This window comes from Balaenoptera acutorostrata, chromosome 17, assembly GCF_949987535.1.
Source record: "Balaenoptera acutorostrata chromosome 17, mBalAcu1.1, whole genome shotgun sequence".
Classification (NCBI taxonomy): domain Eukaryota; kingdom Metazoa; phylum Chordata; class Mammalia; order Artiodactyla; family Balaenopteridae; genus Balaenoptera; species Balaenoptera acutorostrata.
Window position 1 is genome coordinate 15,916,020 of NC_080080.1, and position 25,042 is coordinate 15,941,061.

Consider the following 25,042-nt stretch of genomic DNA (forward strand, 5'->3'; position numbering starts at 1 on the left):
TCCACAGTCTGTAACTATGTTGTTTGTGTCACTGTCTAGTCTTTATGTTTTCCCCAATAGAATGTGAATTCCACCAGGGCCGGGACTTGGTCTCGTCACCACCAACCCCCAGTGTGAGGCAGAGCCACTGGCATGTAGTAGATACTCAATAGATTATCTATTTCACTCATGAACTAAGTAGTGGATTAGTATGCGCTAATTCACCACACTTACAAGAACGGTCATGGGAAGCAATTTAAGAATTACAGAATCACTCACACGCACATACTTCATCTGTGGGTATGTAGGTGAGAATCCCAGCCTTTCTAACCTGCACTGGTTGAAAGTGAGAAAAACATGCACACGCACACATACACACACACACACACGTATTTCCAGCCAAATCATCCATTTATTAAAGGAATATTTGCACGAATTAAATTCCTGCTCAAGAAATTTTTCCATCCCTTGGGGTTTGTCATAACAAAATCTGGCCTGTGACAGACAGCTCTCTAAGGAATTCCTTCCTCTCACTCACTGACTCACCAAATACACGTTGTAAGTCAGCTGCCGTTATTTCCACATGGCAGGTGCCATACAAGCTCCGGATACGAAGGCTGAAGAGGAGACATTCGCTGCCCTATTCCAGGGCGAGAACATGCAACCAGAGAAACAAACAAACACAGTCCAGCGGGGTGAGGGCTGACCTGGAGGAGACAGCCTGCATCCCACGATGCCACGCATGCATTTGTTTTATCTCGTTTCTTTTTTTTTTTTTTTTTTTTTAAAGGCACTCCTTTATTTATTTATTTATTTGTTTGTTTTTTTGTTTATGGCTGTGTTGGGTCTTCGTTTCTGTGCGAGGGCTTTCTCCAGTTGCGGCGAGCGGGGGCCACTCTTCATCGCGGTGCGCGGGCCTCTCACTATCGCGGCCTCTCTTGTTGCGGAGCACAGGCTCCAGACGCGCAGGCTCAGTAGTTGTGGCTCACGGGCCCAGTTGCTCCGCGGCATGTGGGATCCTCCCAGACCAGGGCTCGAACCCGTGTCCCCTGCATTGGCAGGCAGACTCTCAACCACTGCGCCACCAGGGAAGCCCTCGTTTCTTTTTTATCACTTTCTCTGATGAACCGTCTGACTTCTCTGATGGGTTCTTTCTTTTTACCACCCACCAAATATGCTTTCTGAGCCCCGTCTTCAGCCTTCTATTCCCTTTCTCTGTGCTCGGCCTCTGCACATCTCCAGACGCTAACACCCCCTGGGTGGATGGCTCCCTGACCTGACTCTATCCCTGTCTTCTCAGCCAAGCCCAGCTCTTCTGCCTCCACCTGCCCTCTGAACTCCTCTCTTTGGGGGTCTTCTGGAGCCTTGGCTTCCACGTTTCCCTGCTACAGTAGCTCCTTCCTCGGTTGCCCTATTGCTAAAGGTCGCCACCAAGTCCCAGTCACTCCCGTTTGAAACCTTGGTTTCAAGTTTTCAGTTTGCTACTATTCGAGCGCAGCCATTCTCATCCACATCGGCTTTCCAAGGTCGCCTCAACTCTCCGCCTGTCCCCTCCACATATCACACTCCCGGTCACCTCCTGATCATTCCCCAACCAGCATTCACCACCTCCAGTGCTGTCCCCCGTGCCCTTCCCCCACCCCTTTCAAACCCTTGCCACGTCACAACCCCCAGGGTAAAGCTCATGCCCCCAGGGAGTCTTCCTCATCCCTTTGGGATAGTCATTTACTACCTCAAGTATATCCTGGCTTCCAACTGTACTTTTTAATATCTATCCTCTGCAGATAAATTTTCAGTTCCAGGAGGGCAACCGCTCTGTTTTTTACCTTCCTTTCTTCTGCCCCGTGGTGCCCAGCACAGCACTATTACACTCCTCACGTAGCGACTGATACATATGTGTTGATGAGTGAGTGCTGGCTTCTGAAGTCCTGCAGTGTAGACCGAAGGTGTTTCATCTTCAGAGGAGCACTGACAGCGGAGCCCTGTCAACCAGTCAGCAGTGAGGCAGAGCTCACAGGGGCAGAGGCCACAGGATGGAGCCGTCAGAAGAGGCATGCTGCGCGGGTACCTGGGCAGCTGTGGAAGGTGCCGGTGGCAGTGGCCAACCACAGGCAGATCAACCCAAGGGGATGCACAGAAAGCTGTACCGGAAGAGAAGCTTCCAAGGGAAGGGCACTCTGCTCCCCTTTTGGGGGCTCCAGTCAATTCTCAGCCTCCGAGAGGGTTCAAAACATTCTGGGCTACTATTTCCACCTCCTCCTCCCATTCTCACAATTTCTCCTTTTTCCCTTTTCTTTCTCTTCTCTTACTCCCATTATGCCTTCCCTTTTGCCTTTCTGCAGTGGACATCTCTTGCTTTGGCCAGCCTACCATCCATTCACCCTCTTTTTATTAAGAGCACCCCAATTTTCTCTAGGTGACCAGCCCTCCCCCACTCTCAGACCTCGTGGTTTGGGTGGGGTTGGCTCCTCTCTCAGCTCCAGAGGTGACGTGAAACCCACTCCTCACAACCTCCCTCCAGCTATGGTGGTCAGTTCACAGATGTGTGTTGAGTCCCAATTTGGGCCAGAGAATCGGACCAGGACATACAGCGAAACTTACAGGAAAGGAAAAGCTCTCATGTTCTTTTCTATAGCTTTGGAATTGTGAGGATGAAAATATGAATCCGCTGGCAGCCATTTTGCCTGTGAGAGGGGGGGATCCCTTTAAACAGGGAGAAAGCAGAACTGAGAAATGGAGAGAGCCAGTGGATCCTGGGGATATAGTTTGAGTAGCTGGATCCAGCTATGCCTGAAGCTAACTACTTTTTCCAGTTATACAAGCCATTAAATTCCTTGTTTGTTTAAGCTTTTGTGAATCAGAGTTTTAGTCACTTGCAACCAAAAGAGTCCCAACATACCTTCCTAAATCCAACTGTTTGTAGTATTTTAGGTCTGGAAGTAAATGTAGAGAGGAAGTCCAACTCTTACATTTACTTAGTTGAAACCCAAGAACTGGAGACTGTGACTCTGATAGTTGTACCAGAGACCAGCCTAAAATTCAGGTCTTTGCTCTCCCAGAGCTACGGTTTATTTTTTGGTTTTGGGGGGTTTTTTTTGCCACAAAATGCTACATTAAATCAAGGTGTTTTCTCTTATGTAGATGCTTTATTTCTCCAACCAGAACATAAGCATCTGGCTGAGGGAGCTGTGTCCTAAATTTTTCACACGCCCTGCAGCTTAGCATGATGTCTTACATGTGGCAAATATGCAATAAGTCCTTGTTAACCAATCAGTGAGTTAAGAAGGTATTTTGATCTGTGAGAGCTTTGCTTTTATGCTTACAAGATGAAATGTGTTACTTTCAGGGTTTTTACTACTGAAAAAAATTTGGAGTATGAAAATACAGTTGTTTTCAGCAACTATAATCATTTCCTGCAGATTTTAGTCTTTTTGTCTTAATCAAGCAAGATTTATTAGCATCTACATTTATTATTTAATGTACAGAAAAAAAGTATAAACAAACATGACAAAATATTAACTTTTTTGCTTTTGTTTATGTGGAAGAAAATAGCAGTCCAGGGACTTCCCTGGTGGCGCAGTGGTTGAGAATCCTCCTGCCAATGCAGGGGACACGGGTTCAATCCTGGTCTGGGAAGATCCCACATGCCGCGGAGCAACTAAGCCCGTGCGCCACAACTACTGAGCCTGCACTCTAGAGCCCGCGAGCCACAACTACTGAAGCCCGCATGCCTAGAGCCTGTGCTCCACAACAAGAGAAGCCACCACAATGAGAAGCCCGTACACCGCAACAAACAGAAGCCCCCACTTACCACAACTAGAGAAAGCCCTCACGCAGCAGCAAAGACCCAACGCAGCCAAAAAAAAAAAAAAAAAATCAGTCCAAAAATCAACTATAATTTTTGGGTTCTAATTAAATTACACTAAATAAAGAAAATACTATTAATTCTCCCTGCAGAAATAGATATTAGGCAAGTGTTCAACTTGATGGTTATATTTAGAAAATCAGCATCTGTGTATTTTTGTTATTTTTAATACTGTATGGCTACAATATAATCTGAAATACTTGTTTGTATTATTATCATATGAGCTTTCACCAGGGTATTTCTAAATGGACGTTTTATTAAATACAAATTATCCAGCGTAATGTATTTGCTCTGAGAATCATAGCAACTGATGAGATTCTCTTGTTTGTTTTTTGAGATGTTGCATTAGTTTCCTAGGGCTGCCATGACAAAGTGCCACAAACTGAGCAGCTTGAAACAACAGAAATTTATTCTTTCATGGTTCTGGAGGCTAGAAGTTCAAAATCAACATGTTGGCAGGGCTGTTCTCCTTCTGAAATCTGTAGGGGAGAATCCTGCCCTGCCTCTTCCTGGCATCCGATGGTGGCTATCAGTCCCTGGTGTTCCTTGGCTTGCAGCTAAATCACTCCAATTTCTGTCTCTGTCATTGCAAGGCCTTCCCCTGTGTGATGGAGTCTTCATATGGCATTTTCCTCTTCTTATAAAAACACCAGTTATAGTGGGTTCTGGCCCATCCTAAGTACCTCCTCTTAGCTTGGTTACATCTGCAAAGACCCTATTTCCAAATAAAGTCACATTCAGAGGTACTGAGGGTTAGGACCTCAGTGTGTCTTTTTTTGGGGGGGGGGGTGAGATACAATTTAACCCGTAACAGATATATAAGTAACATTTTAAATAAGTGTTAGAAACTTAACCTTGGTGGGCTAAGAAGGAAAGACTCTCTGGCAAGATTGATTTCTGACTTGCTATTGAGACACATAAAGTTAGGAGATTAGAACCGGCTGGCATCGCCACTTTGAGAACCACCAAAATCCAAGAGACGTAAATAAACAGGCCCAGTCTAATAAAGAAAGATGCGGCACCTGTAATAATTTAGAATCACTAAATATTTATAAAAATACCAAAAAAATAAAATCCCCAAACCCCTCCCATCACCCCTCTTGTGCCCTCTTTTCCCCCATCAAGTCTGCTCACTCTTCTTTCCTAGGCAGTTCTTTTTCTGCCCTCGGGACCTCCAGCTATGACATCCTTCCAGTAATGGCCTGGGGTCATAGGAATTCCCCCTTGCTGCTGTTGCTTGGAATTATCCCAGCCACCTCCTCACACCCCCATGGGGAAGGAGAAAAGGATGAGATGATACCAGAAATAGTTCTGTTTCAGTCAAATCCAAACTTGACTGTGGGTACATTTAAATCATCAAGAGGTGGCTGTAGTGGTGGTGACCTAGAAAAATAAGAAGGTGTGTCAGCTTCTTCCTTGGCCTCTAAGCTTTCTATCTTTCACCTCCCTGGAGCCATAAACCATATCTCTTCTTGATGAATTTCCGGTGTTCAGTAACTGGGCAGAACTTATCTCCACACTGAGCACTGCACATGAAATTGCCCTTGTTCCTCCTGAACTTTGAGCTTCAACAGCCTGGGGTGGGAGAGGAAGGGAGGGAGGAAAACTGTCACTGATCAAGGGTTCTAGGAGGGGTTAGTGACACAGACATAGATTCCAAAGCCAGCACGGAGGTAGGGCAGGGAAGATTTGGCCCTGAGAAGTCTGGGGCTGGGAAAAAGGAGGTAGTGAACTAAAGAACGCAAACTAGACACTAAAGGCAAAGTAATCATGAATGGTCAAAGCGTTAGTTGTTAACTTATATCTTCTTGCCTTCTGCCCCATTCCACTGTCCGTACCCAGAGGGCAGCTGTGTCTTGTTTACCACTGTATCTCCAGCACCCAGCATCCCACCTGCCACACAATGGACTCCAATCTCTTTGGCCATCTTTCATTTCCTGTAATTTGCAAAGCCCTGTCCTATTTCTGAGGTGTAGCACAAACTAAAACATCTGACCTGGAACACTTTCTCTTTTCAAATGATGCCCTTCTTCTCATCCCTTGGTTCACAGCCTAAATGTTAGCTCCTTGAAGAGTTCTATCTCTATTTAAAGTAGATTATACACACTCTCATGCACACGAGCGTGCTCGTGCACACACACTTTAGCTTCCATCACAGAATCCTGTTTGGTTTCTCCATAGCCCGTACAACAATTCGTAATGATCTGTTCTTTGTATATCTCCTCCACTTGGCTGTACATTCCAGAAAGAGAAAATTCATATCCCTTCTGTTCACTGTTGTAGTCCCAGCAATTAGCCCATCCAAGAGACGCAACAGATAAAGGTTAAAGAACAAAAGAATGAATATATAAGCATAAGGTAATAAACCTATAAGAATTTTCATACTATGTTACATGGGAAGGTAGCATAAAATAAGGATGGCATCTTAGACCAGAAGAGGAAAGATGGATTAATTAATAACTATCTAGGGTCGATTGAATAACCAAAACTAAAGCTGAATCTATTTCTTCCTTATTCTACATCAAAATCAATCCCAAATGAATCAAAGATGTAAACCTTAAAAAATGAAGTCGTTAAAAAAAAAAAAACTTGAAGAAAATGTACAAGAAGTCCTAATCATCTTAACGCAGAGACTTTTTCTAAGCAAGCCAAAGAAGAAATGATAGATATATTTAAATACATAAAAACTAACACTTTCTTCACACACACATATGCACTCAAAACATCAACAGAGACAAAAGATAAATTGGGGAATTATAACTGTTATGCTTGACAAAGGCCTGGATTTTATTATATATATTATTACAAGTATATAATGAAAAAACTAATAACTCAAAACTAAAGGACAGGGGCTTCCCTGGTGGTGCAGTGGTTGAGAATCTACCTGCCAGTGCAGGGAACACGGGTTCGAGCCCTGGTCCGGGAGGATCCCACATGCCGCGGAGCAACTAAGCTCGTGCGTCACAACTACTGAGCCTGTGCTCTAGAGCCCGTGAGCCACAACTACTGAGCCCACATGCTGCAACTACTGAAGCCCACGCGCCTAGAGCCCGTGCTCTGCAGCAAGAGAGGCCACCGCAACGAGAAGCCCACGCACTGCAATGACGAGTGGCCCCCGCTTGCCGCAATTAGAGAAAGCCCGCGCGCAGCAACACAGACCCAACACAGCCAAAATAAATAAATAAAAATAAATAAATTAATTTAAAAAAACAAAAAAACCTAAAGGACATAAACAAGCACACCACAGTAGAATTCATACAAATAGCTTTTTAGGATCAGGATATATAATTTTAAGAATATCAAAGGAAAGGAATGTAAATTAAACAGTGAGATAACCATTTTTTATCTTTGAAATTGGCAGAAATGAAAAAGTTTGAAAAGCTTCAGTGTTGGCCTTATGTGGAGAAAGGAGCACTGGCGTATTACTGTAGGAAGGTATACACTTTGTCTTTTGAAAGTCAGCCTCGTGGGTCAGCTGGTCTTTGAAAGTCGTTCAGCATTTTTATGTCTGTGCATAGGAAAACTTGGCAACATCTCTCAGAATTTTAAAGCATATACACTTTGGCCAGCTATTGCATTCTTAGATTTTATTCTACAGATAAACATGCACACATATGCAAAGATGCATAAATGAAGGTAGTCATTCAAAAGACCAAAATAACCTAAATGACCTTGAATAGTGGACTGATTAAATGAGGTTTGGTTCATACCCATAGTAGACAAACATGCGGCCACCGAAAAAGAAATGTGCCAATGTCTTGTATCTATTTAGTATATGAAGCCCAGAAGGCATGGAACAGAAGGCAATGTACCAACCCATTTGTTGAAAAAAAGCATACCAAAGATAGCTAGGCAGATAAACAGACAGATAAACATGGCTGTGTATGCATACCATTCCTGGAAGGACTCAAACCTCAGAGGGCAGGAACTGAGTGGTCAGCAAGCTTACTTTTCATGGTACCTCTTCATATTATTAGGGGGAAAAATGTACCATCTGCACATATTACTTTTTACATTTAGAAACTAGCTAAATTATAAAAATGATGTTAGCATAACTCAATGTAGCCTTCAAAAAGATCCTTTGTAATAGTAAGGGTGATGTTAGTAAAATAAGAAGATTTTTCAGTCTTGTTTGGTTAATGCTTTTATCACTCCAAGGTATAAAATCTTAGTGAAAATGTACACTTTTTTTTTTTTTTTTTGGCCACACCATGCGGCTTGCGGGATCTTAGTTCCCCGACCAGGGATCGAACCCATATCCCCTGCTTCGGGAGTACGGAGTCTTAACCACTGGACCACCAGGGAAGCTCCTAAAGGTATAAAATTTTAAATGAACACCTAAAATAAAAAAGAGTAACTCTTTCAATAATCCAGGAGTGAGAAAGGTTTAGCCCTTTAGTTGTGAATAAGATATTCAACTTGAAAAGCCAACACTCGATTTATTAATAAATATTTTAGTTTTAAAAGATGGCTAACCAAGGCAGCGTGGGCAGGTTAAGATCATCTGTAGCTGCTGCCACTCCCTACCCATCCCCAACAATGTATTCAAATGCAATGCCAACGGTTACTTATTAAACTCAAGAGATATTATGCCCTGGGAAAACCATTATAAACTTGGCCTGTAGGAGAACTGATCTCTTAATGAAATACAGAACAACTATCTCTGAAAAAAAGAAAATGGGCAATCGCCATGTAAGTATTTATTGCTTTCGGGAATCAAACCAAGTTCTAATTTTGGTTAGCATGTGGAGAAATTTAAACTATGAAATCATGATTGATACTTTTATACTTTATCATTGTGATCACTCTTAATTGTTGGTTTTCACAACAGCAAACCATGCTTTCAAAATGCATTTGGAAAATATTTTTTCTCCATTAGTCAGAAATCTCTTTGGAGGCGTGAAAGAGAAGTATTCAAAACAAGGTGGTAAACAGTGCCTTGCAGAGAGCAAGCAGTTAAAATAGTATTTAAGGAATGTATGACTAAAGATGTTAGTTTGCAGCAGAGCTGCACAAAGCTTCATAGACTGTGCCCATTGGTGTTTTGGGAATACAGGCTCATGTTGCAAATATCAGTAGATAAAGATACAAGTACTCTCACAAACCTATACAACTTGGATTGAAAGGCGAAAATATCCCAGTATTTTTTCTAAACAGCACGAAATGTCCAGATATTTGCAAATACTCACGGAATGGATTTAATATTTTACTTTTTCTGAAATGTCTAGGCTCATGTGAATAGCATGTCTGTAAACTATTAATGGCTAAAAACTGACAAAAATACTACCATTTGGAGCTAACTATGCACAAGGCAGGTCAGAGTTAAGTCTTGATTTTGGGGTTTTTTTACAGTGAAAAAGGTATACTTAAAGCTATGGCAATAAGAATTTTAATAAGGTTTTGCTGCACCTAATGTGGTTTCCCACAGGAAGACGAATTTATTGTGTGTACACTAGGAGCGAAGAGAATAAAACTCCGAAATTTTCTGCAAACTGGAACTTTGTTAATAAGATTTTCTCCTTTGCTCTAAATCAAACTTGTGCTCAGATGGTTGCAAACCTATAAGCGTTTTCTTCGAAGAGGCATTATTTTTAAAATCATCTGTAAGTAGCATTTTCATACTAGCCAAGGTTATGAAGCTTCCATTTAGATTATCTTTCAGAGAAACTGAAACCGACTTTTAAAATAGTTCTGATCCTGGAAAAAATTTTTAAAATAATAAAATAAAATACTTCTGATCCCGGGCTCCCTGGTGGTCCAGTGGTTTGGACTCCAAGCTTCCAGTGCAGGGGTCATGAGTTTGATCCCAGGTCAGGGAACTAAGATTCCTCAAGCCGTGCAGCGCAGCCAAAAGAAAAAAAAAAAAATTTTAATAAATAAAATAAAATACTTGTGAACCATGCAGAGGACCTCAGGAAAAATCACTGGCTCCTGCTTTAGCAGCTTAAGAGGATGTTTTCACCCCTTGAAAATCACCCCCTTGAAAGGGGCAGCTGGCTTGTGTGAGTGGTCTAGCATTTTATGTATTTCTTTTTTGAATCCCCAGAGCCAATCTTACTCCCTGTCAGAAGGCAGTCAACAGTTGTACGAAGGGCAGGCCCAACCCTCGGCAGTCGTGCAGCCTCTCAGCCAGCCATCAGGGAGTGGAGAGCCAGAGTTCCATCAGCCTGTAAGCACTTTATTTTCCCTCCAAACCATAGGTATGACCAGGCTTTCTCATGGGCCCATATTACTCACCAGTGACTTGTTATACTGGACCCTCTACAATCCTCTGGTCTGAAAATGTCACCATCAGGCATTACTTCCAAGCAGGGAAATTTTTCCCTAGAAAATGTTTGTTATAGTATTTGCAGCTAAGGTAAAAGTGTAATTTAGGAACTCAGCTTCCCTTCCCAACAGTGTCCCCTTAATCGTGTCCTGGAACAGAGTACATGATCCTACACTATGCCCCTGTGACGCTGTAGAAAATATTAGTGGAATTTAACATGTGCATAAGGAATGAATATGTTCTAAGACTGTGTTTCTAGATGAGTAAATGCAAAACCTTCTTAAAGGACAAATTACTGCATTAGACAATGATTTGAATATATACAAACTTAAAACTACGATGCTTATAGTTTTAAAGCAACTACGCAACCAAAACAAATTTGCAAACTAAATGCTAGTAAAATTCAAGTCCATGATGTGCAAAAGTATGTTATTGATTTAGTGTAATAGATAATGTTATTTTGCTGAGATTAAATGTAAAAATGGCGCAGATTGCTATAATGTGGTTTTTCTGAGTTGCAGCATGTCTAAAATATGATGCAGTGTGTGACTTCTTAGTTCTCCTGTCACGTTTCTCTATCCAAACTACTGAGAAACTTTTGTTTGTAAGACTCCCTGTAAGACAATTGGGCCTTCTCGTGGCTAAAATGCAGGCTTTTTATATTAAACCTCCCTCTGTTCTCTGTTCTTTTACCATGAGCTTGTAACAATTAAAGTATGGTTATTTGGCATGGTTTTTAAACAGAAACACAAATGCAGACATTGAAATCATGTGCTAGCCCCTGCTCACCCTGATGATCCAGTATGCTTTATATTTGTTTTTATATATTAGTTATTATCAGCACTAAAGACACTATATAAAAAGCCTACTAGGAAGGTTGAATTCCCAAAAATATGTCCACAAACCAGAGTCCACAGATATCTGTTTCACAAATATTGCTCTAAAGCCAATAGAATGTTGGCCAGGAAATTACATTTTCCAAGGTACTCTGATATGGAATCCGAGCCAATTCTGAAAACTGAAAAATTACTTTTTTTTGCTTTGTGCTTTCCTCCAATCCTTTTGCCATCATTTTTTGAACTCAAGACATAGTCTTTGTGCCTAACCTATTTGGAGCAGTAATAACGGATACTTGGATATTATCATTTGCTGAAACACAGTGTTCAGAGTTGCTTAGCCTGGAGGCCATGTCCCTGTGCTCAGTGAGCTCTGTGCAGAGACAGAAAAATAGATCCACAGGAAAAAGCTTGGGTTCAGCCAGATGACTCTTCTATTCTACTGTGTGAATTGTTTTCAAGAAAATCACCATCTAGAGGAAAATAGAATATTGACACAAAGAGTGAGATGACTTTGCCATAAGAGTGTGGCTATAGGTGGCAGAGTCATAGACAGGGAGCAAGATCTAGGGGTGCCATGGATAAATGTGGAAATAATCACAAACTCAAGAGGACTATTGATTTCTGGAATTCTTTTTCCAGACTAATGAACAGGCGCTAGAAAGGACTGCTGCCTGGTTACTTACTCATAGTATGGACCCTGGGCTAGCAGCAACATCCACATGGCCTGGGTGCTTTTAGAAATGCAGAATCTCAGGCCCACTCAGACCTACTGAATCAGAATCTACATTTTAACAAGATCCTCAAGTGATTCCCATGCATGTTAAAGTCTGAGAAGCAATGGACTGGGGAACAAGTTCTTAAACTTGGCTGGGTGTTGGAGTCACCTGGGGAGTTCTAAAAACCACTGATGCCTGAGTCCCACCCCCAGAGAGTCTGAATTAATTAGTCTGGTGGTTGACCTAGGTGTTGGGATTTCTAAATGTTCCCCAGGTGATGCTAATGGGCACAGAGTTTGAGAAACAGTGAACTGCACACCACGATCCTGACAAGACTAGCTCAGCACACCGCTGATGAACGAAGTGTCATTCTGAGTGTCGGTAAATGAAAACCAACTTGTAAATGTTAGGACATCTGCTCAGCGATCTGCCACAGTGTTTGTCAAAATGCCACGTTTATGACTCACTTGTGCTAATATTTAGCCAACACAAATATTGTCTGAAACGGAGACTAGTTTGGGACTCGTAGCAGGAGTTCCGAACCAGCAAGTTCAGACGCAGGTGGATCGGGAACACCTGGGAGCTACTTGACAGATGGGGACTAGGTCCAGATCCCTGAGAAAAGAAGGGAGGCTCTAGAGATAGGTGAGAATGTGTTTGGGAATTTGAGACAAAAGTAAGCACGGCTTTAACCAAGAGTGTACATTCAACTGTGATCCTCAAACTCAAAGAACCGCAGTGAACCCCAAGCAGAAACCAGCCTAGACCATGCAGTAGTATCTCTCCTATCAGGAAACCTTTTGTCCCAGAAAGTTAGTCCTTCGTATCACCACCATCCATAAGAGGAAACAAAAATGGCTTCTGATGCGAAAACATGACATGCACTAAAGCATGTCATACCTTTATGACATGAAATAAAGAAATATGAAATATTCTTTGAAATAAAGAAATATGAAATATGAAATAGAGAAGCATACCTTCTTTATTTAATGACAACTCACCCACTTAAAGTCTAGCTACATTTTTGGCACAATTACACAATCTGGGCTGTGGAGGTTTCTTGTCTATAATAGATTAAAAGCAGTCATTTTAAAGAGGTGGGGGGAAAAGGCTGGCAAGGACAAAACCACTGACAGAAGGAAGAACATGCAAACTGAAAACTTGACCCAAGAACTCTAAAGTTATAGGAACGCAGGGTCACTTCGTGTAGGGGATGGATTCCAGCGTATCCCAGCGCACCTGGGCAACTCTGCTCTCCAGCATGGCGACATGAATCCAAACGCCCAGCAATGACGGGCATCGCTGAAGGTTTAAAGGGGCCTTCTGACATGATGAGGATGATGATAATAAGAGACATTTTTCAAGTGCTTGCTGGACTGTGAGCAGTTCTGAGAGCTGGGGTCCTAATGTAGACGCATGGGTCTACTATCAGGTATTCCTCAGTGCAATAGTTCCACATGTGGTCCCCAGACCAGCATCATTAGTATCACCCAGGCTCTTGTTAGGAATGCAAATGATCAGCTGCCTACCCCCAGATCTACTGAATCAGAAACCCTGGGGGTAGAGCCCAGCAATTGCCGCTGAAAAAGCCCTCCAGGAGATTCTGATGTTCGTTCGTGTTGGAGAACCAGTGGTGAAGCAAAAGCCTCTCACGGGCCTCACTAGAGCTGTGCCCTTGCTCTGACCACAAACCATCCCCACCACTCAGCCTGCCCAGGTGCCCTGACCATGGCATTTCAAGCCTTCTTAGCCCCATGCCCTCCTCCTGGGCTTCTCACGCCAAATGCAACCCAGAGAACTACCCCCTTCTGTGCCTTCCTCCACCCCGAACCAGGCCTCACACTCTCCTGCCTCCCAGCTTAGAGCTGCACAGTGAACTGGCGGCAGAAAGGCAGGAAGCCACTCTCCACCCTCTCAGCCAGCTCAACATATTCTTTTAGAGAAACTACCAGAATCCAGGTACTGTTTGAGGCTCTGGAGATAAAAAGAGGAATAAGATAAACGACCACAGTCCATGCCCTCAAAATAGCTCACAGTCTGGTCAGGAGGCAAACAAATAAATAATTATAATGACGTGTGGTGGATACACTAATAGAAACGTGTCCATAGTAACAAGGTTCAAAAGTTGGACAGATGGTACCTCCCAGGCCCTTCCCTCAGAGAGCGTATCTCCTAGTTATTACTTTAAAATGTATATCTCAGAAATTAAAAAAAAAAAAAAAAAAAGTTGGACAGAGGAGGGAATGATGCCCTGTGGGAGAAGTGAGAGTAGAATAGGGTTTCTAGAGTGCAGAAAGGCATTCTTTGTAATGCAGGAGCACAGAGGGGTCCAGGAAGGCTGGTGCTGCTGGTGAGTTGAGCTCTAGCCCTGCCAAAGCACTCAGCACATCCTACAGCAATTGCCTGGGCAGCTGCTACCCTGTCCCCCAGGCTGTGAGCTTCTGAGGGCAGACGCTGTGTCTTACTCACTGCTGTAGCTCTGGGGCTTGACACATAACAGGCGTTCCATACATTTTTTTTTTCATACATATTTTTGATAGAAAGATCGATGAGCAGGGACAGAGACAGGAGACAAGACTAGACAGGTGCACAGGGTTGAGACCCGAAGTCCCTTGCATACCATGCAATGTGTATTGGTTTCCTAGGGCTGCTGTGCAAACTACCACAAACTGGGGGGCTTCAAACAATGGAAATTTATTCTCTCAGAGTTCTAGAGTCTAGGGACTTTGAAATCAGCATGTTAGCAGGGCCACACTCCCTCCGAAGGCTGTAGGGAAGAATCCTTTCTTGCCTCTTTCAGACTCTGGTGGCCCTGGGGCACTGCATTCCTTGGCTCCTGGCAGGATAACCCTAATTTCTGCCTCCATCTTCACAGGGCCTTCTTCCCTATGTGTCTCTATGCTTTCTCCTCTTCTTCTAAGGACACCAGTCATTGGAATTAGGACCCTCCCTAAGTCCAGAATGAGCTCATCTTTCTTTTTTTTTAAACCACCTATAGAGGTTTGGCGTTCTTTCCTTATTTATTTATTTATTTATCTTTGGCTGCATTGGGTCTTTGTTGCTGTGCGTGGGCTTTCTCTAGTTGCCTCTAGCGGGGGCTACTCTTCGTTGCAGTGCATGGGCTTCTCATTGCAGTGGCTTCTCTTGTTGCGGAGCACAGGCTCTAGGCGTGCAGGCTTCACTAGTTGTGGCACGTGGGCTCAATAGTTGTGGCACACAGGCTTAGTTGCTCTGCGGCATGTGAGATCTTCCTGGACCAGGGCTCGAACCCGTGACCCCTGCATTGGCAGGTGGATTCTTAACCACTGTGCCACCAGGGAAGTCCTGAGCTCATCTTGAGATCCTTAACTAATTACATCTGCAAAGGCTGTATTTCCAAATAAGGTCACATTCTGAGGTTCTGAGTAGACATGAACTGGGGGGACACTATTCAGCCCATTACATCAAGGAAATTGCGCTTTATTGTCTTAAGCTAGTAGTGGTTTTTAAACTTTGCACAACAGATTCCTTTGGAAGGCTTGTTTAAACAGAGAGCTGGGCCTCATCAGCAGAGCGTCTGATTCAGTAGACACGCTATGGTGGGCCTGGGAATCTGTATTTCTGACAAGTTCCCTGGTGATGCTGATGCTGCCGGTGTAGGCACCACACTTTGAGAACCACTACCTTAGGCAGTAGAGAAGCCCTAATCAATCTCAGACAAGGGAAGGACAAGGTAAGCACTGCCTTTTGGATGGACCATGCTGGAAGCTGGTGGAGAAAGGTCTGGAGAGAAACATGACCAAAGGCAAGTAAAGCACTTGAAAGTCAGCACTTCCAAGTAAAGCACTTGAAAGCCTGGAGAAAGATGATGAACCCCTGCCCCCAACTAAAACAGTGACGATGGAACTGGAGAGACGAGGACAGATTGGAGGGTCAAATCGACATAACTTGCTGACTGACAGGATATGGGAGGTGAGGGACAAGAAAGACTACAGAGGGACTCCAAGGTAACTGGCTTGTGCACGCAAGTGGATGATGGTGATGCACCCGCGGGATGAGGCAAAGTCTGCAAGGTGAGAGGATGAGTTTGGTTTGGGGATCTGTTGAGTTTGAGATTTCTGTGTTCCACCTGGGTTTAATGCGTGGCAGGTAGCTGGATCTGGAACTCAAGAGAGAAGTCTGGGATTGAGGTAATTTGTGTGTATAAATTCTGGTTTTTTGTCTGTTTGTTTTGTTTTTAAGTTAGTATGTATTTGTTCACAGACTACTGGACTCACAGTGGCTTAAATAACAAAGACCTTTAATGATTAACCCTAACAGGAAGTCTGAAAGGAAGGGACTCTAGGGCTGGTTCAGCAGTTCAGTCACGTCATTAAGGACTCAGGCTATGTCTGCCTTTCCATTCTGCCACCCCTGAGGTACTGGCAACACCTCCCCTCCTGGATGCAAGACGATGGCCATGTGTGTGTTCAAGTTAGTAATCTCACACGATAGGGTCACAAGCAGGAAGGAAGGGGATGGAGAAAAAAAATGTCTTTCTCCTCTTGTACCAGTCCCCTATCAGTGAGGAAAATCTTTTGGGAATGCCCAGGCAGACATCCCTTTCTATCTCATTGGCCAGAATTGGTCAAAAGCCCATCCTAGACCAATCACTGGCAAAGGTGAAGAGGATAGTGATGGATCATGATTCATCCCCAGGGCTGGGGAAATCATCTTGTCAGCTAGTGTTCTTTCCCTCTCTTTCTCTCTCTCTCACACGCTCTTTTTCTTTCCATGTCCTAGCCTCATTCTCTCCTACTGAAAATGAGCTTTTTCTTTTCAATGATGGGGGAGGCAAAAGGAGTTGATGAGAGGGAGGCCTGGTCACAGATAGTTCAGGCACCACAGAGAGTTCCATGGCCTCACATAACCCCAGATTAACTACCCCAAGGAAAAGAGTTTTCTCTAAGCATCTATACATACAATGCCAGGGAAAATTCTGATTGGCTGAGGTATGTGCCTACCTCTTTGAATATCACTGTGGCCAAGGTTGGCCTTACCTATCGTTAGGGATGGGCAACATTACTTTATCAGTATTGCTTTCTTATAACTATTGTTTTTATTAATATTACTACTACTACTTCAACGACTGTGACTACTATTGGATAGACTGAAATAGAAAGAGAATGAAGATTTGAAGATCAGATGGGAAGACAGTAAAATAATTCACCCTGTCAGTGATGGAGGTTTGGATTGTGGTGGGAATGAAAAGGAAGATAAAAATGTTAAGAAGAATTTTAAAGAAATAATTAATAAGTTTGGATCCAATGCATATTGCAACTCTCTTACCAGGGGGAAGAATAACATTCATTGTTTTGATTCTGGAGGAGACAAAAACTTGCTCAAAGCAAATTTAGCTCTTTCACCTTGTTTCCTTTTCAGCAAATCTGAACTTGTTCACATACTGTTGGTTATGCCCTACTACACAGCACTATTCCATGCTGTAACGGCTCAGCTCAGCCCCCAATATTTTCACTTTTCAATTCCATCTGCCAAGTTATCATTGACTCTGGAGGATGCCAGAGTATACTAGCTTCCTTTTTTCCTGTAAGCAATGAATCCCAAGTTCATACTCTCACTGAATTGGCAAAAAACAAAAGAAAAGAAAAAAAAACACCAGCCTTTGGCAATAGAAGAAGGAGATGGATAATTCTTTTCCAATGAGAAAAGTGCTTCATTTTTCATAACACTTGAAGGCATGGTTCCTTTCACAGTTGAGAAATAGTCGTCACCTCCCCATCACCACCTTTCCCTCAACTTTTGTTGAGGCAGTACAGCAGTCATTGGATATCTAGAGGTGTAACCCTCTTCAGAGGTCTCTAACGCCCCAAACAATCAGTGGACAACCTCAAAGCAGACATTTTCCCCAGGACACAAAATCTGGTTTCAAGACAATGCATGTTATTCTGCCTCTAGAAGAAACTCTGAGTTGTCCAGCCCAACACAGAACTGAAGGGCCCCCAAGAATGAGCCAACTGGGGCTGCCAGTGAGGATGTGATGCAGACAAAGAGGCAGGGGGTGATGACAGACTTCTGCCTTTGGACCCACTTTAACTCAAATTCTTCCTCCTAGTTATCTTATCCCAGTACTTGTCTTTCAGATTTGTCATCTGGGTTCCTTTGAAATCAAATCAAAGAGGAGAAAGTCACCATGATCCACTTCTAATCCTCCCTTTTAGGTAACCACAGCAATGCATTCTTTGTGACTGCGGACCTTGCTTTAGCCAGTACCTATGTACCATTTACCACTAGAAGCTCAGCCTTCTCAACACCTTAAAGTAACATGTTGACAGAATTGTTATAGCCATTAGATCAGGGCTGTAGATCCTCCACATATCAGATTTTAGCACTATTGGCACTTGCAACCAGATAATTCTTTGCTGTGAGGGGCTGTCCTGTGCCCTGTGGGTTGTTTAGCAGAATCCCTGGCCTCTATGACTAGACACCACTGACACTCCCCTATTTGTGACAAGCAAAAATGTCTCTGGACATTGCCAAATGTCCTCAGGGAGGCAAATAGCTCCTGGTTGGTTGAGAACCACTTCATGAGACACAGACCTTAAATGGGAAAGCTGGGCTAGTGGGCAGATGTCCCCATAATGTCTTTATCTGGCTGAATTTCCACCAGCAATGATGCATTCCTGCCCCTCTGGTCTAGGCTCTCCCTCACACTGATTTGTCTCTCTTATCACAGGGTAAAAGCCAACTCATCTTGAAGCTTGACCCTTGTCCTCCTGTTGATGACAATGGCAGCTGAGAGGTGGTGGTTTTCCCCCAAAAGGCTGTTAGCTCATAAGTTAAGTTCTGATGGCCAGAATGCAAAGGGCCTCCCTGCAGAAATACCCAGTAACAAGGCTGCTAAGCTACTGGTTTTCCTGCCTAGATGAACAGTGCTCATCTGGAAAGACATAATCATGAGTGAAATAATCAGGAGTCAATTTGCTCACCTCTCCTCTGGGTGTAGCCCCCAAAAGGGCTGCCCCAATAAATCTTCCTCTACCAGAGCTCAGGGCATGGTAGGCCCATCACATTGTTTGCGTTTCTGAGTATACTGCCAGTAACTTTGGAAACAATGGTACCCACCACCTCGAAGAGTCTTAAGTTCACATCTCGTTAAGGTCAGGTCTCAACCCCATAGTCACCTTTGATGGTAAATATCACATTGACATGTATAACCCAGACAACATAGCCTAAGGAAGCTTGTCTTTCTGGAAAATGACCTAACTATACCAATCTTCATTAAAAGGTGTTCTTAAAATGCCAACATAAAAATAACCCCAAATTTAGGAGAAAGATCACTTTTTTAATCTAAAAAGTTTCACTTATTTTTCAGAACACACAGCATATGTAAGCATATATCATATTGAGATCTGATCCAAGGGGATGTTTTTTCTATTTTCAGCCTTAGTTGATGAATGATGCAAAAATTTGTACCCATTTAGAATGATGGCCAAACTATTAATAGTCATACCTGTCACTTTATAACTGCATCTCTGAAAGGGTGAATAAACAGCAGCAAAGAGCTCCCTGTGTTCTCAGCACCCTTCAAAGGTTTCCTAACACACTTTCCTAGCTATCTTGTCTACATCCTTGGCTAACAGACTTCAAAAGCTGATCCAAGTGAGAATAGGATCTAAGAACGGAGGAATCAGCTTTGTTATCAGTCAGTGAGACCATGGTGACCATTAACTTTTTGCTCTGACCAGCATTTACGTAGATTTTGATTTAAAATCAAAAAAAACAAGACTTTTAATCAAATTTATTGTTTCAAGGAAACCATGCCCAAGAAGCAATCAACTTAATTAAACAATATGCCACTAATTACCCAAGATTCATGTTTAAAGATGTGAATGACCCTTCTATTGTGTTTCAAATTGCCCATCAGTGTCTACTAAACGTATCTGTGGAAATGTCACCAGGATATTTTCTGGCTGAATTCAGTTCATTGACTTTAAATAGTACAATACTTTGCATTCTGCTAACTGGTTTCAAAGTACAAATGAGTGACCAGTTAGAGGTGAAAGAACATTGTCCTGAGAGAGAGGAGTCCAGTTTTTTTCATAAGCAAGTAAGTGACCCCGGGCAGATGACTTAACCACTAAGCCTCAGTTTATCTGTAAAATGAGGGAATTGGATACATTGAATAATGTTTCCCAGACTTCAGACTTAAGTGTGACCTTCTTGAATGTTGCCAGATACATGTGCCACATGTTGTACTAATAGTTCTAGTAACTATTTTCTTTAAATCCACTCATCTTTTTGACACAAATTTAGCTTAAAAAGAAACTTTGTATTAGTACCATAAATAGAAAACCAATCTCATTCGATGTTAATACAGAAAGTGAGTGTATTACATTCGAACTAAATACTATCGCCAGCCAAAGGCTCAGATCCTGTCACCTGTTTTCTGATAAAAAGACCTTTTGCATGAAATAGAGAAGGTGTTTGCAAAGTAACTATTTGAGGCTTTCTGGACCACACAGCCTTTGTTGCAACTACTCAATTCTGCCATTGTAGTGTGGAAGCAACCACTGACCAAATGTATATGAGTGGGTTGGCTATGTTCCAATAAAACTTTATTTACAGAAACAGGTGGTGGGCTGGATTTGGCCTCAGCCTACAGTTTGTCAACCCCTAGATTGGAGGAGTATGAAAGACATACTATTACCTGGCAAAGACTGACTACTCAGAAGAATCTAGAGAGAATTTTACTTTATTTTATTTTTTTAACATCTTTATTGGAGTATAATTGCTTTACAATGGTGTGTTAGTTTCTGCTTTATAACAAAGTGAATCAGCTATACATATACATATATCCCCATATCTCCTCCCTCTTGCGTCTCCCTCCCACCCTTCCTATCCCACCCCTCTAGGTGGTCACAAAGCACCGAGCTGATCTCCCTGTGCTATGTGGCTGCTTCCCACTAGCTATCTATTTTACATTTGGTAGTGTATATATGTCCATGCCACTCTCTCACTTCGTCCCAGCTTACCCTTCTCTCTCCCCGTGTCCTCAAGTCCATTCTCTACATCTGCGTCTTTATTCCTGTCCTGCCCCTAGGTTCTTCAGAACCATCTTTTTTTTTTTTTTTTTTTTTTTTAGATTTCATATATATGTGTAAGCATACGGTATTTGTTTTTCTCCTTCTGACTTACTTCATGCTGTATGACAGACTCTAGGTCCATCCACCTTACTACAAATAACTCAATTTCGCTTCTTTTTATGGCTGAGTAATATTCCAATGTATATATGTGCCACATCTTCTTTATCCATTAAAAGGAACTCCTTTCCCAGTTGGAATCTAATGGGCTTTAATACCTTCAGTGTTCCATGTCACTCACTTTGAAAAACGCTTGGTTGAATTTCTACCCTAAGAATCTATGATAAACCTCTTCCCTTTATCTTTTGCTCCTTGGATAAAGTCTAGGATTCCTTACTTGTACAGCTCTCAGTGTATATATTTTTTAAGTTGTCTTTCTCATTCACTGGGATGTCAACGGGAAAGTTCCTTATTTTTATCAGACCAATGGTTCTCAACCCTGGTTGCACATTAGAATTATCTGGAGAGTTTTAAAAATTCCTATACCTAGTATATACCTATATCTTAATGATTCTGATCTAATAGGCCCAGGATGTGACTCAGTCATTTGTGTATGCTCACAATTGGCTGTGGCAAACTTGCAAAGTCAGTCCCAGCCACGGTGACCAACTCTCCCGGTTTCCCTGGAACTGGCCCAGTGTTAGCACTGAAAATCCAGGATTTCCTGAGAAATCCTCGACCTTTGGCAGTCAGACAGTTGTTCACCTTAGTGCCAGCCCACCACTGGCAGAAAGTCCTCGACTCTCTCCAAGAGGGTCAGGAACAGTTTCAGAGAGGAGATGCGGCGTCAGCAAATTTCCTTAAGTAGATCCATTCTCCACTGTTGCCCCCAGAATCAATGGTGGGCAACCAGGTGTTTAAAAAATGGACAGGCACGAGGCTCCGTGCTGTCAGTCCCCAAGCTTCTTTGGCCCTCTGAGGACTCAGGTAGGACAGTGAGGAATCCAGCACAGCCTCTGTCCTCTGCCTCCCCTACCTCACACTGATAGGCCCCTTGCTAATAAGACAAACCGGCAGTCATTTTGCATAGATTCTGTCAGGTAGGGAGAAGTGACCTTTTACCTGTGAAAATGTTTGACAGTTTATCAGGCTGGAAAGCAGACACCCAAAAGGAGCAAACATCAGAAACTGGCCATCCTGCTGGCCTCATGCCTCTTCAGTCTTCAAAATGCCTCCGCTAAAATGCAACTCCCTGGCACACTCTGGTCCTCGAACGACGATCCCTATGAACTAAGGGCAAGATGCTTTAGGAAAGGGGGAACTGGAAGATCTGGGATGAGATGGGGAGAGAAGGAGGAAGAGTCCTGAGAGCCTGTTGGAGAAGGTCAGAAAAGCCAATCCCTCACTGGCCAGCTCTGATCACCATTATGAGATCTCTCTGCCCAGTACTCTCGTCTTTTTTTCCCCAGCTTTATTGAACTACAATTGACACATAACATTATGTAAGTTTAAGGTGTACAATGTGTCGATTTGATACACTTAGGTATTGCAAAATGATTACCAGCATAGCATTAGCTAACACCTGCAGCATGGCACTTAGTTACCATTTCTTTTTTGTGGTGAGAATATTTAAGATGCTTTCTTAGCAACTTTCAAGCATATAATACCGTATTATTTAACTATCATCACTATGCTGTACATTAGATCACCAGAACTTATTCATCTTATAACTGCAAGTTCGTACTCTCTGGCCAACCTCTCCCCCTTTCCCCTAGTCCCTGGTAACCACCATCCTAGTCTCTGTCTCTATGAGTTCAGCTTCCACATATAAGTGATATCATACAGTATTTGTCTTTCTCTGACTTATTTCACCTAGCAGAATGTCCTCAAGGTCCATCCATGTTGTCACAAATAACAGGATTTCCTTCTTTCTCGTGGCTGAGTAATATTCCATTACATATAATATATTCCTTTTCTCCCTTCCTCCCTTCCTTCCTTCCTTCCTTCCTTCCTTCCTCCCTCCCTCCCTCCCTCCCTCTCTCTCTCTCTCTCTTTCTTTCTTTCTTTCTTTCCTTCTACCACATCCTCTTTATATATTCATCCATTGACAGACACATATGTTGTTTCCATATCTTGGCTATCGTGAATGATGCTGCAGTGAATCACATTGTCTTATTTTATCTTCCTGAGATTCTGCTGGGTACAGCAGGTATTAGTCCCAGTTTACAGAAAAGAAGCAGAAAACATGATTCTATTTGACTCAGAAGGAATATTGGGAGCAGAGTTTGACAGTAACGCCTCTCCTGCACACACACTTTGCCCTGAGAGAGGCTGTCCCTTTGCCTTGCAAATAGTGAAAACTGGCTTTCATTTTTCATTTCACTTCCTATTTTCTCATCATCAAGAACATTTATTGACCCTATGGTCAAGCAAGTGGTCCTGAGCTTCCCTGGTCAGCAGACAAGTCACAGGTCTCGACTGGTGTTTCTACTAAAAAAACAGCATTCTAATAGTTGAAATGAGCTTTCTACCATTAAATTTTTTTTAATAAATAATTTTGACAGGAACAAAAAAATGGTTGATGAGAAGTCAATAGTAGAGTTTCTGTATCCAGACTGTGTAGGTTTGAATTCCATTACTTACTAGCTGTGTGACCTCAGACAATTAATTAACCTCTCTGTGCTTTGATTTCCTCATCTGCAAAATAGGAGGTAATAATACCTACTTCATAGGGTTGTTGTGAGCACTGAGTGACTATACGTAAATTGTTTGGACCAGCGCCTGGCACTTAGTAAGTGCGTTATATTCAGCTGTCATTCTCAATTTGAAGTGTTTCCCCCATAAATTTCTCTTAAACTCTTAGCTCCTGCTACTACTTCTCTACAAGTACAAAATCGTTTCTGATTTAGGACAGAATTATGTAATCAGCTATTTTAAAGTTGCCACACAAGGCACCATGTCAGGCGCTCATTCAACACTCAGCAGGAATCAGGTCAAGAGGGAAGGAAGTAATAAAAATAACGCTGAGCCCTCACCACATGCCAGCATCCTGCTAAGCACTTTTGATCCATATCCTTATAACAACCCACAAGAGATAGCTACTATTATTACCATCTTTCAGATGGGAAAACAGAGACTTAGAAACGAGAAGGAGAGAAATAGCATCACGCCAGATTCAAGGGTAGATATCTTGGAACAGGGGGGTTACCTATGTGATCAGAAAGAAGTCTCTCTCCCAAAATGAACCTCAGTATCCCCAACTCCATACAAGGCAAGTTTAGCCCAAACGGCCAATGTTAAGTCAAGTACCATTAACTAGCATGGGGACGGTCATTGCTAACGCTGAGGAGAATACAGGCATGTCTGAGCCTCCCCCCAGCACAGCCTTCATTTTGCTCCTGTTTAGTAAGACCAGGCCATCGCCTAGTTCTAATCCTGGCCCTCCTTCTAGTCTCCCCAGCCCCCCGCCCGATTCCACGTCAGCTCAAACAGTAGCCCTCTTTAGATCAGTGTACAGCGAGCCCTCTGCCCTCTGCTCCCCAGCATTTCCTCGGAGACTTCCTGTCTTAGAGTCTGGATACTAAGCAACCACTTTTAAATATTTACCGAGGAGACTGCAGCCAGACAAGCCTTCGGGGGAACAAACAATCCAAATGCCACTCCCATTACAATTTGATATTATTTCAGAGTTTACAAATGACCCTTACATCCTTATGTCACCCAGCATCCCACCTCCTACGTGCCACCCACCGTGTGCTTACTGTAATCCGGCACTGTGCTACTGCACCCCGGACACGATTGCATCCAAACTTCACGCTACCCATGAGCTGGTGCACCTCCACTGTGAAGAGGAGACAACAAAGGCTCGGAGAGATGGGTCAGCTTGCCCGAGGTCCTACGACCAGCAAGAGGCAAAGTGTAATTGAACACAGTAGGTCTGACTCCCAAGACCACATTGTATCTTTATGTCACATTTAAATCAATCATGTTTGTTCTGCAGCGGCGCTGTGACAGGTCATAGTAAGCACGCATGTACACAGACCCAGAAAGCATCATGCTGTAGTCTCTCCCTGGAATATCCTTTCCCCCACCTCCGCCCCCCTCTTCCCCTTTTTTTTCTGCTTGCCTAACTCCTACTCATCTTTCAAGAACCAGCACACATGTCAACTTCTCCATAAAAATTCCTCTTTCTCCTCTCAGCTACTGGCAGCCAAAGTGCTTACCATATCATAATGCAATTGTCATTGATCTATTTCCATGTTAATTTCTCTGAGGACTACGATTCATAGACATTGAGTCCCCCCCCCCTCACCTGG

General features: G+C 43.0%; 1 protein-coding gene across 2 annotated transcripts in view; it reads left to right on the top strand.

Moving 5' to 3' along the window:
- The first annotated feature begins 8,480 nt into the window (after positions 1–8,480).
- Positions 8,481–25,042, top strand: part of ANXA13 (annexin A13) — a 55,013-nt gene continuing 38,451 nt past the window's right edge. Inside the window, exons 1-2 of one of the 2 annotated variants that reach the window (XM_007188861.2) lie at positions 8,505–8,536; positions 9,891–10,013. In XM_007188861.2, the coding sequence (XP_007188923.2) occupies positions 8,522–8,536; positions 9,891–10,013 (138 nt within the window). In that variant the 5' untranslated portion in view covers positions 8,505–8,521. Of the gene's footprint in view, positions 8,537–9,890; positions 10,014–25,042 lie in introns of both variants that reach the window. The other variant, XM_007188862.3, reaches the window with a different exon arrangement.